Source organism: Pipistrellus kuhlii, unplaced genomic scaffold (genome assembly GCF_014108245.1).
Source record: "Pipistrellus kuhlii isolate mPipKuh1 unplaced genomic scaffold, mPipKuh1.p scaffold_m20_p_8, whole genome shotgun sequence".
Taxonomy (NCBI): domain Eukaryota; kingdom Metazoa; phylum Chordata; class Mammalia; order Chiroptera; family Vespertilionidae; genus Pipistrellus; species Pipistrellus kuhlii.
This window is the reverse complement of record NW_023425584.1, coordinates 67,138,149-67,151,507: the sequence shown is the minus strand read 5'-3', so window position 1 is coordinate 67,151,507 and position 13,359 is coordinate 67,138,149. Positions and strand designations below refer to the sequence as shown.

The 13,359-nt window shown below is 40.1% G+C and overlaps 1 protein-coding gene across 4 annotated transcripts in view; it reads left to right on the top strand.

The window, feature by feature from the left end:
- Positions 1 to 4,696: 4,696 nt before the first annotated feature.
- MSRA (methionine sulfoxide reductase A) overlaps positions 4,697 to 13,359 on the top strand; it is a 334,526-nt gene continuing 325,863 nt past the window's right edge. The window contains exons 1-2 of one of the 4 annotated variants that reach the window (XM_036423764.2): positions 4,699 to 4,910; positions 4,949 to 5,127. In XM_036423764.2, the coding sequence (XP_036279657.1) occupies positions 4,992 to 5,127 (136 nt within the window). In that variant the 5' untranslated portion in view covers positions 4,699 to 4,910; positions 4,949 to 4,991. Of the gene's footprint in view, positions 5,128 to 13,359 lie in introns of all 4 variants that reach the window. The other 3 variants (XM_036423765.2, XM_045577004.1, XM_045577003.1) reach the window with 3 other exon arrangements.

Genomic DNA, 13,359 nt, shown 5'->3' with positions numbered 1-13,359 from the left:
AGCTGCCTTTCCGCCTTTCTGCCTTCCCAGGCTGCCTAGAGGCCTGGAGTAACTGGGGTAGTACAAAATACCTGTGTTGTCACCATAGGAGGCAAGCGTCCTGCCCCCGGCCTCTGGGTGCCTATGTATGCAAATTAATCCAGCATCTTTGTTGGATTAATTTGCATATTCAGTCCTGATTGCCTGGTAGGCTTCATGAAGGTATGGTCAATTTGCATCTTTCTCTTTTATTAGTGTAATTAGGCTCATTTTATCAGTAATGTATGCAGTTTAATAGTATGATGGAGCTTAGAAATCAAATGGTGACACAATTTTATAAATTCTTCTAGAGAGATACCTGTTTTTAACCTTCTCTTTGCTGAGCACTTGTTCCCAAATCCTAGATTCTTTCCAGTCCATGTGTGTCTTTCTAAGATTTCATCCTCAGGTTCATCCAATGGTGGAAGATGAAGAGGACATTTGGCTTTCTCAGTTATCCCATAAGTCATGTCTTTCATTTTTTTCTAGTCTACCTGGGGAGAGGTGGCTCGGAACAATGTATGGTTAGGAAAGCTGAGAGGGAGAACAAGATGGAGCCTGTGGGAAAAAGAGCAAAAGCTATTTGGTAAGGGCTGATCTCTATGAAACAGGGATGGTACAGTACACTATTCTGTGTGTGTGTGTGTGTGTGTGTGTGTGTGTGTGTGTGTGTGGAGGGGGTGGTTGGGGAGAGGGGGGCTATCACACACATTTCCTCAGTGAGTTCCACACTTGCATTTCATTTCTTCCGTTAACTTTGGTATCCATTTGTTTGAATTTTTTCTTGTTTCTTGAGGTAGGCCTGTGAAATGCAATAGGTTTTTGTATATAGATCTTGTATCCTGTAGTGTTGTGAAACCAACACGCCAGTTCTAATAGCTTTTCTGAAGACTCCATAGCATTAACCTAAACGATGTGACATTGGTTTAACTGAAAGGCAGCAGACTGCAAGGACACAGATATTAAAGGCTGGGAAGCTGGTGATCCTTTTTATGCCGTCACAAAACATTTGAAAAAACTATCAACTTAATTCCTTGGAAGGCAGAACACATGCTCTTAGAATCTGTACCTGTAGGGAAATGACCAGAAAGATGACTGTAGGACCAATGAGAGGGCATTAGCTGTTTCCTGCCTCCTTTAGCAAAGTCCTTTGAGAAAGACAAACTCATGTAAAAGCCATAGCCATTTTGTTAACAGTGATGGAAGAAAATAAAGCTCTGCTAAGACTAAAGTTCTCTGCCTGCAGTCTACAGTACAAATTGACTGAGAGTGGTTATTTAAGGCCTTCTAGTTTTGATAAAGGCAAAAGCTATTATATTCCCAATAGAAGAAGATAAAACTATGACCCAGAGCCCTTCTCAAGGGCTATTAGCAACGTGTTGTCTGCCAGATGACATGCAGTGAAGATCATATTAAGGGGATTGACTTCTCAACCAAACCTGTGTCTTTTTTTTCTGCCTGCAAGGGCACTGCCATTAAATTGGTACAAGATATATGGGACAAATGCAGAGCCTAGTAAATAAAAATGAAGAACAGTGAGACATAAGAAATATCACTAGTTGAGATCTTGAGCTGTGATTACTTGTATAAGAAACTGTAAAAGGAGCAAAAAGACCAGAAATCGATTCAGTATCTTTGAAAATTGACAAAGCAGCTTATCAGCCTTAATTTGCAAATGCCTGTCTATTTGATTCTTAAAGTAATCCACAGTCCCTCAAAACTGCACAAGAAATTGGGCAGAAAAAAGATGTACAGCCTCCCAGGAGGGCATACTGTTCAATATACCCTTCTGATGGAATCATAGAGGATCATGGGTAAGAATTCCCAGTGGGTAAAGCCAGCACCTTCAGATGTTCCCAACAAGGGAGTTCCTTCTAGAGAGCAGAACTGGGTCTAAGAATTTACTCCACCACCTGGGCATTCTTCGAAGGTTCCCCTTTGCAACATTTGGTTAGACTGTGGGCCAGTGATACCCTTTTCCTCACCCCTTCTTTCAGTTTTCATCTTCTTACTTCACCACTATACTCCATTGTGGGAAAGGGCATAGGAGAGGGGAACAGATCCCTATAAATCTTTTAGTTTATAGGTCACTGAATCATGTGGCGTTTTATCCAGGTTTACACAGGACTACACGTTATCTTTAGATCATACACTTTGAACTGCTTGGAACTTTGGCTTTTCTCCCTGTGGAATTGGGTGTGTTCTATAGGCCAAATATCCATAGATAGATAGTTAGGTAGATAGATAGATAGATAGGTAGATAGATAGATATTTGGGTTGCCAGAAACTGGACTGTGATAGAGATGCCCACCAAAAGATATTCTCACCTTTTTCTTTATTACTAGAACTGCCAAGTATCAGCTGGATCATGGTTGCCCAGCTAGAGAACTTCATCTCTCACCTTCCCAACAGTTAGGTCACAGCTGTTTATGAGCATGTCTCTAATCAGATCAATAGAAGGAGTGGAAATGATGTATGTTACCTTTGGGATGCACTCTTAGGAGCACTGAAATGTGCACTCGTTCCTTTCTGCCTTTCTGACTGGGCTAAGATACGGAGGTTCTGGCAGATTCTGGCATGGAGGTCATGTATGAGGACAGCAGTGCTGCCCTACCGCTGGACTAGTATGGGAGAGAAAAAACAGAACTATCTTGTTTCAGATAGGGTACCTTTGTTAAAACAACCTAATCTGCATCTCAACAAAAATCTCATCTTTATTTTGGGGTAGAGTATAAAGTACTCTTGTTTCAAATGGGCAAGTCGAGTCTTGAACAAATGGAAAAGAAACTTTTACTAATCAGAGTTAGGGTTTTGGCCCAATTAAACCAATTACATAGCCACCGAATGTTTATTGTGAGCCAATCCAGTATGAGAGAAAAGACATGGTCCAGCTTAGCACTGAACTACCTATTTCTCGATTGTTACATAAGAAATAAACTTCTTTTTTTGTTTAAACTGCTGTATTTTGGGTGTTGCTTATACTGCATCCCAAAGAACATATACTATTCCAACAAATTTCAAAAGAGAAAAATCAAAGCAGTGTATGCCCAATGGGCACAAAAGAAGGCCCTCTTAGTGTGGAGCTCAGAAGGGATTAGGAGAGTCTGAAGAAAAGGAAGTACTAGTGGTGAAAATGGTATTATTGAAGGCAGAAATATTTAAATCTCCGTCAAGAAACAAGCAAAACTCAATGTAACTTCTTACAACTATTCTGTTAAATGTAAAAACTGTTCTGATTTTTGAAAAAAGCTTTGAAGGTATTCTACTTTAAAAATGTTTATTTTTATAAGTAACAGTCATTGGAACACTTAAGAACACTATAACACTGTAGAACATTTTAAAACAGAGGTTTAAAAAAAAATGAAAATCAGTAGAACATTACTTTGAACAACAGCAAAACTGCAAACACCATTTACATTTTTTTCTAGTCTTTCCTCAGTGGGTGTACAAGTGGAGTGTGTGTGCATTTTTATATATACTGCATCGCACAGATGCACATACTTGAGATCTGTTGTGCTTTTCCACTTAACATTATATAAGTACTTCTTGACATGAAAAATTCTTCAGTTTTTAGCTGCTGAGTGTTTCTAACATGTTTAATTTCATACAACCAACCACCAAATCAGGAAAGGCAAATCAGTATGTATTAAAAGGCAGCAATTTAACCCCACCCCCCCATCCACACAGAGTTTTTCCTTTGACAGAGGAATAATCTTATTTTTACAAATGCTTAGCGGTAACCAGGCCTTCACAAGCCTGCAAGGCAGAGGAGTGTTTCTGAGAGTGGCCTGTAGAACCTACTGTGTATAATCTCATAGTGAAAACAATAAAAGTAAAAACCGAGGCAAATTGCCCAAAGGGAATTGTAAATTACAAAATATACTCTTTAATCTTAGTTTAATGTTACATGTGCAACCACATTCTACAGTAAAGTAGGGCTAATCTTCCTGTCCACCTTACCTGACAGTCCACACCTACTAAAACAAAGAGATAGGTAAACCCCTGGGTTGGGGAAGGAAGCTGGGTCAAAATTCCCACATCTCTGAGTGCGAATCTGACGTTTCTTTCCTCATCTGAGATGATCTGCCCATTTTGGCAGAACATTTGTGTAAAACCCCAAATCTCACATATGGAACACCCAAGACACCCACCTGGCTCCATCCACCTTATGTTTTGGGTTGAAAATATGTCACAGGAACAAATGTTATCTCCCATGATTTGAGAAACAAGAATGACCCAATAGCACCATTGCATCCAGCTAAGCTCCCTTAGTGGTGATATTAGTATCTCGCTCCTCTACTTGCACCCCCCCCCCCAATCAACCGTAAAATGGGTTTATCAATATATTTATACATATGCACGTGTGCACACATGTATGACATTACATCGAGTTCTCTCCCCTATTCTGAGCTTTTACAAACTTGTACTTAGCTTTCATTTTGGATACTCATCTTTTCGGTAATCATAATGGCTGCAATGGAAACAGACATACATTCCACTTGACTGTAAGGTAGGTCGTTTTGTATCTAACGGCACGCCAAACAACTGCAGAGGAGGCTGTGAAATGGGGACGAACTGAAAAATCCAGGGCTGGGCATATTATTATTATTATTATTATTATTATTATTATTATTTTGGCCCCTGACGCTTCACGTACTTCGTACCGCCATTAATACATTTGTTCCCAGCTTGGACAGGGCACTGAAGCCGAGCCAGGAAACGCCGCGGGTGTCTCCCGGGACGAGGCACCTTCTCGGGGAGAGAACACACCCTCGGTCACATCCCGTGTGACTTGCGCCTTAGGTAACCCCGGTTCCGGGGCGGCGGCGGCGGCGGCTCGGTACACTGCGGTCCCGCGGGGCGCCGGCTGTCAGTCAGTCCAGCGCCCGCCGGCCCGCGGCCGCCACTCGGCTCCCCCGCCCGCACCCCCGCCCGCGCCGTCCGCCCACCGTCCCTGTGCCAGCGGCCCGCCCATGCTCTCGGCCGCCAGGCGGGCTCGCCAACTCTTCCACAGCCTGACTGCTGTCCCGAGAATGGGCGACTCCGCTTCTAAGATGATCAGCCCCCAGGAGGCCTTGCCGGGCCGGAAGGAACCGATCGCCGCGGCGGGTAAGGGCGCGGTGGTCGCGGCTGCGCATGCGTGCAAGCGCCGGGTGGCGGCGCGTCCCCGGACTGGACTCCCTGGGGCTCAGGCTAGGGTCTGCGCAGGCGCGGAGAGGCGCGGGGAAGGGAGGAGGTGGAGGTCGCTTCTGTTTCTTTGTTTAGCCCCCGACTACCTGAAAACCACACAAAACGCTCTGACGGAGTCTTGAGAAACACCCAGAGTGCAAATTCCCAGCGGCTCCCAACGTTGATCCGGTTTCAGCCTTTTCTCTAGGGTGTGCGCGTCTGCAGCCCGGCGTTCTCTGCATCCTTTCCTTTCTCCCCTTAGCACCAGCTCTGGGATGCTGGCCGTTAGCAGTGATGGGGCGGTTCTCTGTTGTCACTAGAAACAATGTAATGATACTGAACGATGGGAACTGCAGTTTTGAAACTGTTTCAGCCCAGAGGCCTGGTTGCAGGCATTATCTTCTGGCTTCCATTATCTTCCAAGACTGCCTGATTTACTCCAATTGGTAGGAACGGCCCTGTACTCCCTAGTCTGCACTTGTGTGTCAGTCCTGCGGAGGTGTCTATTTCAGAGCTGAGTTTCCCAAACTTTAAAATAAGTTTCCAATCTCAGACTAACGCTTTTGGAAAATACAATAAAAGTAAAATGCCAGAAAAGTGATCACGTGCTTGGATGCTAAGTAATCTTAAACTATCCCCAAGTTGTAAAAGCTTAATTCTCCATTTCTGTGGTAGACTCCTTGCAGTTTGCAAACAGCACAGGTCCACCAACCCCAGCACCATAATTTAAGTAGGATTACTTTGGCGCAGTGTTTTTCAAAGTGTGGCCCTGTCAACTGGTGTTTTAAGTCCTCCATCTGATTTTAATACATCCCATGGTTTGTAAATCACTGCCTTAGAGCTATAGGATAGTGATGATTAATATTTTACAAAAGGCTCAATGTCAAGATAGATTCTGCATTTGAAATTTACCTGAAATTCTTTTATTTTCCTTTTCCTTAAAGAATTGGTGAGTATTTATAGGAGGAGGTCATAGTGAGGGTCTGTGTATATAATAATAATATATAATACTCAGCATGAGACTGTAAAAGGTGGAGAAAGGTTTTTGGATTTCAGGCAGTTTGGAAAGTGATTGCGTGACCTGTTTTTTATTTACTTACATTAGCAGTTCTATTTCCTATGCCCACCATCACTTCACCTCCAACTCATCATCAGCCATAAAAGTTTATTTTATTTTTAACTCAGATTCAGAGAATAAGTTTTGGAAAAAGAAAAAAAAATCCAGATTATTTTTTTAATCTCTAAACTATATTTGACTCAATTATCTGAACTTTGTCTTAAAAATAAATTCTTTGCAAATTTGCAAACCAGCATTCATAAATGGGTATTTACGGTAAAGGCAATGCTTTCTCAAGGCTGAACTTCCCCAGCTTATACTGAACTTCCTTTTTACACACTACAGTGTCTTTGATAGCTCTCCAAGATAGACAGACAACCCAAAAACTCTTGATTACATTTCCAAATAGGTTCAAGATCAAGATTGACCAAATTTAGTTGTTTTTTTTTTTGACCAAAGTCTTCCCAATCAGTGTCCTGGTATGTAAATGACACTTTTGGTAAAAGATTGACCAACATGTTAGAAACCACCCAAAGATCTTTTTTTTTTTTTTTTTTTTTTTTATATCCACATAATAACTCTGCAGAACCTCAGGACCTGGTTCTACTCCAGGCTCTTTTCTCTTTTCTTATAGCTGTTTGTACATCTGCTTTTGATGATGTTGGGCCAAACCTACAATGCATATGTCCTTATTGTTCAGCTGTGCTAACCATGCCTTCTCCCCAATATTTTCATTTTAGACTAGAGGCCTGGTGCATGAAATTTGTGCATGGCTATGGTTTCTAGGCTGGCGATCAGGGCTGATCCGTGGGGCAACTGGCGGGGCAATCAGGGGCCCCCACTGGCACCCACTTTAGCTGGCCTGGCACTGCCTCCTCGCCAGCCCCCCACCATCCACCACTGCAGCTGGTTGGTGGGAGGAGACCCACGATGTGATTTGCAGGGTGGTGGTGGGAGGCCCCACTGGCACCTGCCTTGGCTGGTCTGGGGGCAGCTCCTGCATTAAGTGTTTGCCCTTTGGTGGTCAGTGTGCGTCCTAGCGACCTGTCATTCCACTGGATCTTTCCACAGTTGGTTGATTTGCATATTAGGCTTTTATTATATAGGATTGTGGCCCATCCAGTCTCCATTCCTGCCTTGATGGATTGCTGAAACTTTTAATTGGCTCCAGAAATGGGCAGTGTTACTTCTTTGACAGGTTTTGGTGGTTATAAGCTTGAAACTTAAGGACTTATTATTGTTTGAAAGTTAAATTAATCTCAGTTCCAACCTCCGATCTGTTTAATAGCTGTTCACTACTCTATATTACCTCTGTCCATGTCTGTTATTTTCATTCTGATTCTCTGAAAAGTTCTGTGACAAAAACATCACCTTTTGATTTTTAGAAGACAAAGCCTATCTGTTGCATGTCTTTGGCTCAGCCTACTATGAGGTGTGCACTATTACCAAACACTTTCGGTGCAAAGGATTATCATCCAAGCTTTAATCCTACCTTTTTTGGTATGTTTAATAAAACTTACACCTTTTTATAAACTGTGGGTCGGTAGATTTCTACTTTGCAAGAGGGTAAGAGTCAATCTTTTAAGCGTCTTTAATGTTTATTTTCTCCAAGGCTATCTAAAATGAACCAAACCATGAATAGGCCTACTTTGGGTTACTAATTTAACCTAAACTTGGACTAGACTGCCTCAATTGAAGCACAGGTGAGTGGTGGGTTCTGGACAGCACTGACTGGCTACAGGGCACACATGACTTTGTTTGATCTTATAAGTGGAAATGGTTTTGCTCTGTTTTAGTGTTTAGCTAATATAGCAATACTGAGAGAACTTTGGGATTGGAGAAAATGGGGGATTCTTGCTTGTTAAACTAAATTGGTGGGCAATTAATTGCTAGAGATAGGCAAGAAGGAGGTGGAAGTCTTATCATTAAAACCCCAGAGGACCTCTTATGTTATTCAAATGTAGGGTTATTATAGTTAAAACTGATCTTATTTCCAATGAGTTACTTATGGTAAAAGCCCAGATTTTACTTTGTATGGCACTTTTTTCCTCTCTTCATACTGGAAACATTGCTAATCTGTTTTTTTTGACCAGGTATTTGGGATTTGGAGATATTCTGGATAACATTAACAACTCCTATTTAATCTATTTCTTGCCTTTATGTTCTTAGTGTTCACTGCATTTATTACTGTGATGCCTTTTTGGGGTGAGGAAGAGATGTAGCACACCTGCTAAAGGTATATTTGTTTCAGAACTTTAAACATAAATAGAAAAACAGTAGAGCTATATAAGTGATCCAAAAGGTGGCTCTTTGAAAAATAATTAAACTGCAACAATAAAATTTATAAACTATTAGCTAGGCTAATAAAGGAAAAAAGGGAAGAATGTACAAATACATAAGAACTGAGGGGGAATAATGGAAATAGAAAATTTCAAGAATAGTAAGAGACTATTTGCATAACTCTTTGAAAGTAAGTTTGAAAATTTGGATGGATAGATAATTTTTTAGAAAAATACAATCGACCCAAAATACCTTCTGATCCCAGAAGGAAGTATAAAATCTAAACAGGTTGACTTTTCTAAAAAAAAAAAAAAAAAAAAAAAAAAAAAAAAAAATGTATATATATATATATATATATATATATATATATATATATATTGTCAAGGAGTTGCTTCCCCCTGAAGTGGAAGTCCCCCACTAAATATTTAAAGAACAGACAATTTCAATATTATTTATGCTGAAAGAATTGTCAAATTGTTTTAAAAAAGCAAGTATAACATTGAAACCAAAATTGATAAAGATTGCTTCAAAATAAAACTACAGAATAATTGTATGTATGAATATAGATGCAAAATTGTAAAATAACTATGAATACGCAGGCTCCAGTAATGAGATTTAGTCTCAGAATGCAAGGATGGGTCAATATTAGGAAATCAATTAATATAATTTATCATTTAATTGATCAAACAAACAAAAAAAGATTTAACTATCTCCCTGGATGCTGAAAAGTTGTTGGACCAGTTTAACAACCAGCTTTGATAACACTTAGAGATAGCTACTTCCTTAACATTGATAAGGTGTATCAATTTCAGCCAAAGGCCAACATGGTGCTTAATGGAGAAACATTAGAGGTTTCTACTAGAGCAGTGGTTCCCTACAAGGAGCACAGGCCCCTCAGGGGTGCAATTTGATTTTTAAGAGGGACAATTTGAGAATGAGTTATTAACAATGATATTTTTTGCATTTCTTATGGTTCTAGGGGCCACATAGACAGTATATAAATATATATTGTGACATATTTATGCATTTCAGTTCTCCATTATGTGTTTTGAAACTTTATTGGTATTTTTTCATATCATTTCGTATTATTGTTATTTTTTAAAACAATTTCTTAGTAATTTCTTTAAAAAAACCACTTTATTGATTTTTTTCAGAGAGGAAGAGAGAGGGATAGAGAGTTAGAAACATCGATGAGAGGGAAACATTGATCAGCTGCCTCCTGCACACCCCCTACCAGAGATATGCCTGCAACCAAGGTACATGCCCTTGACTGGAATTGAACCTGGGACCCTTCAGTCCACAGGCTGACGCTCTATCCACTGAGCCAAACTGGTTAGGGTTCTTAGTGATTTCTTACTCAGTACTTTCGTTTTTTTATTTTTCTCTTTCATGGATGCCATGTTCTTTGGAAGCTGGTTTAGATAAAGTTAGTGGCCTTGTAAACTTCCTCCACGTGAATAGGCTGTTTACTTTTTGAATAATAAGAATTATATGTCATGGGTGGGGGGCATCAGTATTTTAGAGATGCGTAGGTGGAAAATCCCAACCAAAAAAAGGTTGGGAACCAATGTACTAGAATCTCAACCAAGAAAGAATGTGGAGGTGGTCCACTCTTGCTCAACCTTAGTAGCAGGTGTGCACTATTAGTAAATAGTGCACTATTTTGTTGTTAAGGGTTATCATCTAAGCTTTAATCCTTTTTTTGTGTGTGTGTTCTTAAAATGTCTGTCCTTTTATAAACTGTGGTTTGGTATATTTCTAGTTTGCAAGAAGTTAAGATTCAAACCTTCAAACTTTTTAAATGTTCAAGGCTGCCTAAATCATTACCAGGCCTACTTTGGGTAATTGGTTATTATTTAACAGTAGAGGTCTGGTGCATGAAAATTCATGCACTGGAGAGGGGGTCCCTCAGCCTGGCCTGCCCCCTATCGCAGTCCAGGAGCTCTCAGGGGTGGGAGGCAACTCAGTGATCAGGGGAAGGTGATACACCATCACACCTCTGCTGCTGCCATTGCCTGCAGCGCAAGCCACGGCCAGCCCTGGTTACCTGAGCCTCAGGCGGCCCTGGGCAGCTTGGCAGCTGCTATCCGAGACTTGCCTGCACCTTGGGCCAGCCCTGGGCGGCTGGCAGCTGACATCTGAGGCTTGCCTGTGCCTCGGGAGTCATCTGGGCAGCTGCCATCAAAGGCTTGACTGGGCCTCGGGCTGGCCCTGAGTGGCTGGGAGTGCTGAGAGGACTGGGGGATTCCCGAGGCAGGTGCGCGGAGCAGCCGGGCCTGCCTGCTACCTTGGCGGGGTTGAGGAGACTGGGTGCTGCCATCTTGTGGCTGTGGGTGCCATCATCTTTGAGAGGGTGGCAGTCAATTAGCAAATTCCCTTCTTATTGGTTGTGGGCGCAGCAATCTTTGAGGGCAGGGAAGTCAATTAGCATATTCCCTCCTTATCAGCTGTGGGCGCTGCCATCTTTGAGGCTGGGGCAGTCAGTTAGCATATTCCTTCTTATTGGCTTTGGGCGCCTCCATCTTTGAGGGTGGGGAAGTGTATTAGCATAATCCCTCCTTATTGGCTGTGGGCACCACCATCTTTGTGATGGTGTAACCGTCAATTAGCATATTCACTCGTTATTAGATAGGATGTTTTGTAGATGTTAGCCAATACAGATAAGAGAAGACAATTAGAGATGTACAGATTGGAAAAGAGAAGGTAAAATTAACATAATTTGCAGTTGATAGGATTACATATCTGGAAAATCCAAGAGAATTTAGTAAGGTATCAGGGTATATTCTTACTAGACAGAAACCATTGGCTTTACTCTATATGAACAACCTGGTAGGAGATATAATGGAAGAAAACACCCCATTTATAATAGCAACCAGAAAAGTTAAAATTTAGGAGTAAACTTGGTAAGAAATATGCAGGACCTATGTGAAGAAAACTTTAAAACACTATTGAAAGATGCAAAAAAATAAATAATTAAAATAGACAAACAAATATTAAGACATACCAGGTTCTTGGATAGAAGACTAAACAGGAAACATATATATCAGTTTTTCCTAAGTTAATTTATAAAGGTAATGTGGTTTCAATAAAAATACTAATGATATTTTTATTTTGTTCTAGAACTGGACACACTAATAAAAAATTCATATGCTAAAATAAATAGGAATAGTTATGGTAACTAAAAGAAGAGCAAACAGGGACAACGAGCCCTTCCAAACAGTGTGGTACTGTTCCGTTAATAGCTAGGTCAATAGAGCAGAAAAGAAAGGTCAAAAATTCTTAAATACATATGGAAATGTAGCATATGAAAAGGTGATGTCTCAAATCAGTGGGGAAAAGATGGAATATTCATTAAATGGTTTTGGGACAATTAGGTAGCCATATGGAAGAAAAAAAATTTGTACTTTCCATCTTAAAACAGGGTAAGTGCCAAAAGATAGATGATGATAATAGCTCATACTTATTAAATGCCTACTATATGCCAAGCACTGTAGTAATTACTTTATGTTTACTAATACATTTAGTCATCTTGATTTTAAATGTATTAGTAAACATAATTATTATTATTTTTCATTTGTAGTTGTGGAAACTAAGGGCTATAAAGTTTAGGTGACTTATCCAAGATCATATAACTAATAAGGATGGATCTGGGATACGAATGTAGGCAATTTGATTTTAGTGTTCGGGATGTTACCTACTATACTGTTTTTCCATTTAGTTAAATGTAAAAAATGAAACAATTTAAATATGAGAAAGGGAGAGTTCCTTTTATAATCTTGGTGTGAGGAAAGCCTTTCTAACCATGACTTAAAAATCAGAAGACTTAAAAGATTAGATCACATTGAAATAAGAATTTTCTGCAGGCAAAATTACCATAAGAAAATTCAAAAGACAAACTGGATTACATATTTGCAACTCATATCATAGGTGAAGGACTAGTCTCCCAAATATATAAGAAGCTCCTAAAAAATAATAAGAAAACACCAACATCCATTAGAAAAATAGGCAAAGGTATGAACAGTTTCCAGAAGAGGAAGTACATTTGGCTCTTATATAAAAAGATACTCTACTTCATCATAATGAGGAGAATGCAAATACCATTTTTCATTTTTCAGTTGGCAAACATCCAGAGCTTTGATGATACACTCTGTTGCCTTAAGGAGAAAGGCACTCTCTTATAATGCTGGCAAGAGTGGAAATTGGCTCAACTCTTAGGGAAGGCAATTTGGCAATATATATCAAAAATTTAATTGCATATACCTTTTGACCCCAGAATGCAATTTCTGGGAATTTATTCTACAGATACACTTGCACACATGCCAAAAGATGACTGTACCAGGTTATTCACTGCAGCCTTGTTTGCAATAGCCAAAGATTGGAAACAACCCAAATGCCCATCAGCAGGGGCTAGTTAAATAAATTATGGTTCATCCTCACAATGGAATATGCAGCTGTAAGAAAGAACATGGGAACTATATGAATGGGTTTGGAGAGATTGCCAAGATGTGTTAAGTGAAAAAAAGCAAGGTCAGAAAAGTGGCATATAGCATGCTAACTTTTGTGTGAACAGAGAGGAAAATAATAATATGTATGCACAAAGAAACTGAAATAATGGCTAAGAAACTAACAGCCTGCGAGAGAGCTATACAGTGAGCTGAGAGTGGATGGGAGACTTTTACTTCCTTTTTAAAATTTTACAACTTGATTTTTGTGTTGTGACTGCTTTATTGAATTAAATAATTCCACTTTGAAGATGATCTCTTTCTGTTGTTTTAAAGTCAAATTGACCACCCTCCAATCATTTGTCAGCCCTATTTCAAGTTCATTAAAAAAAA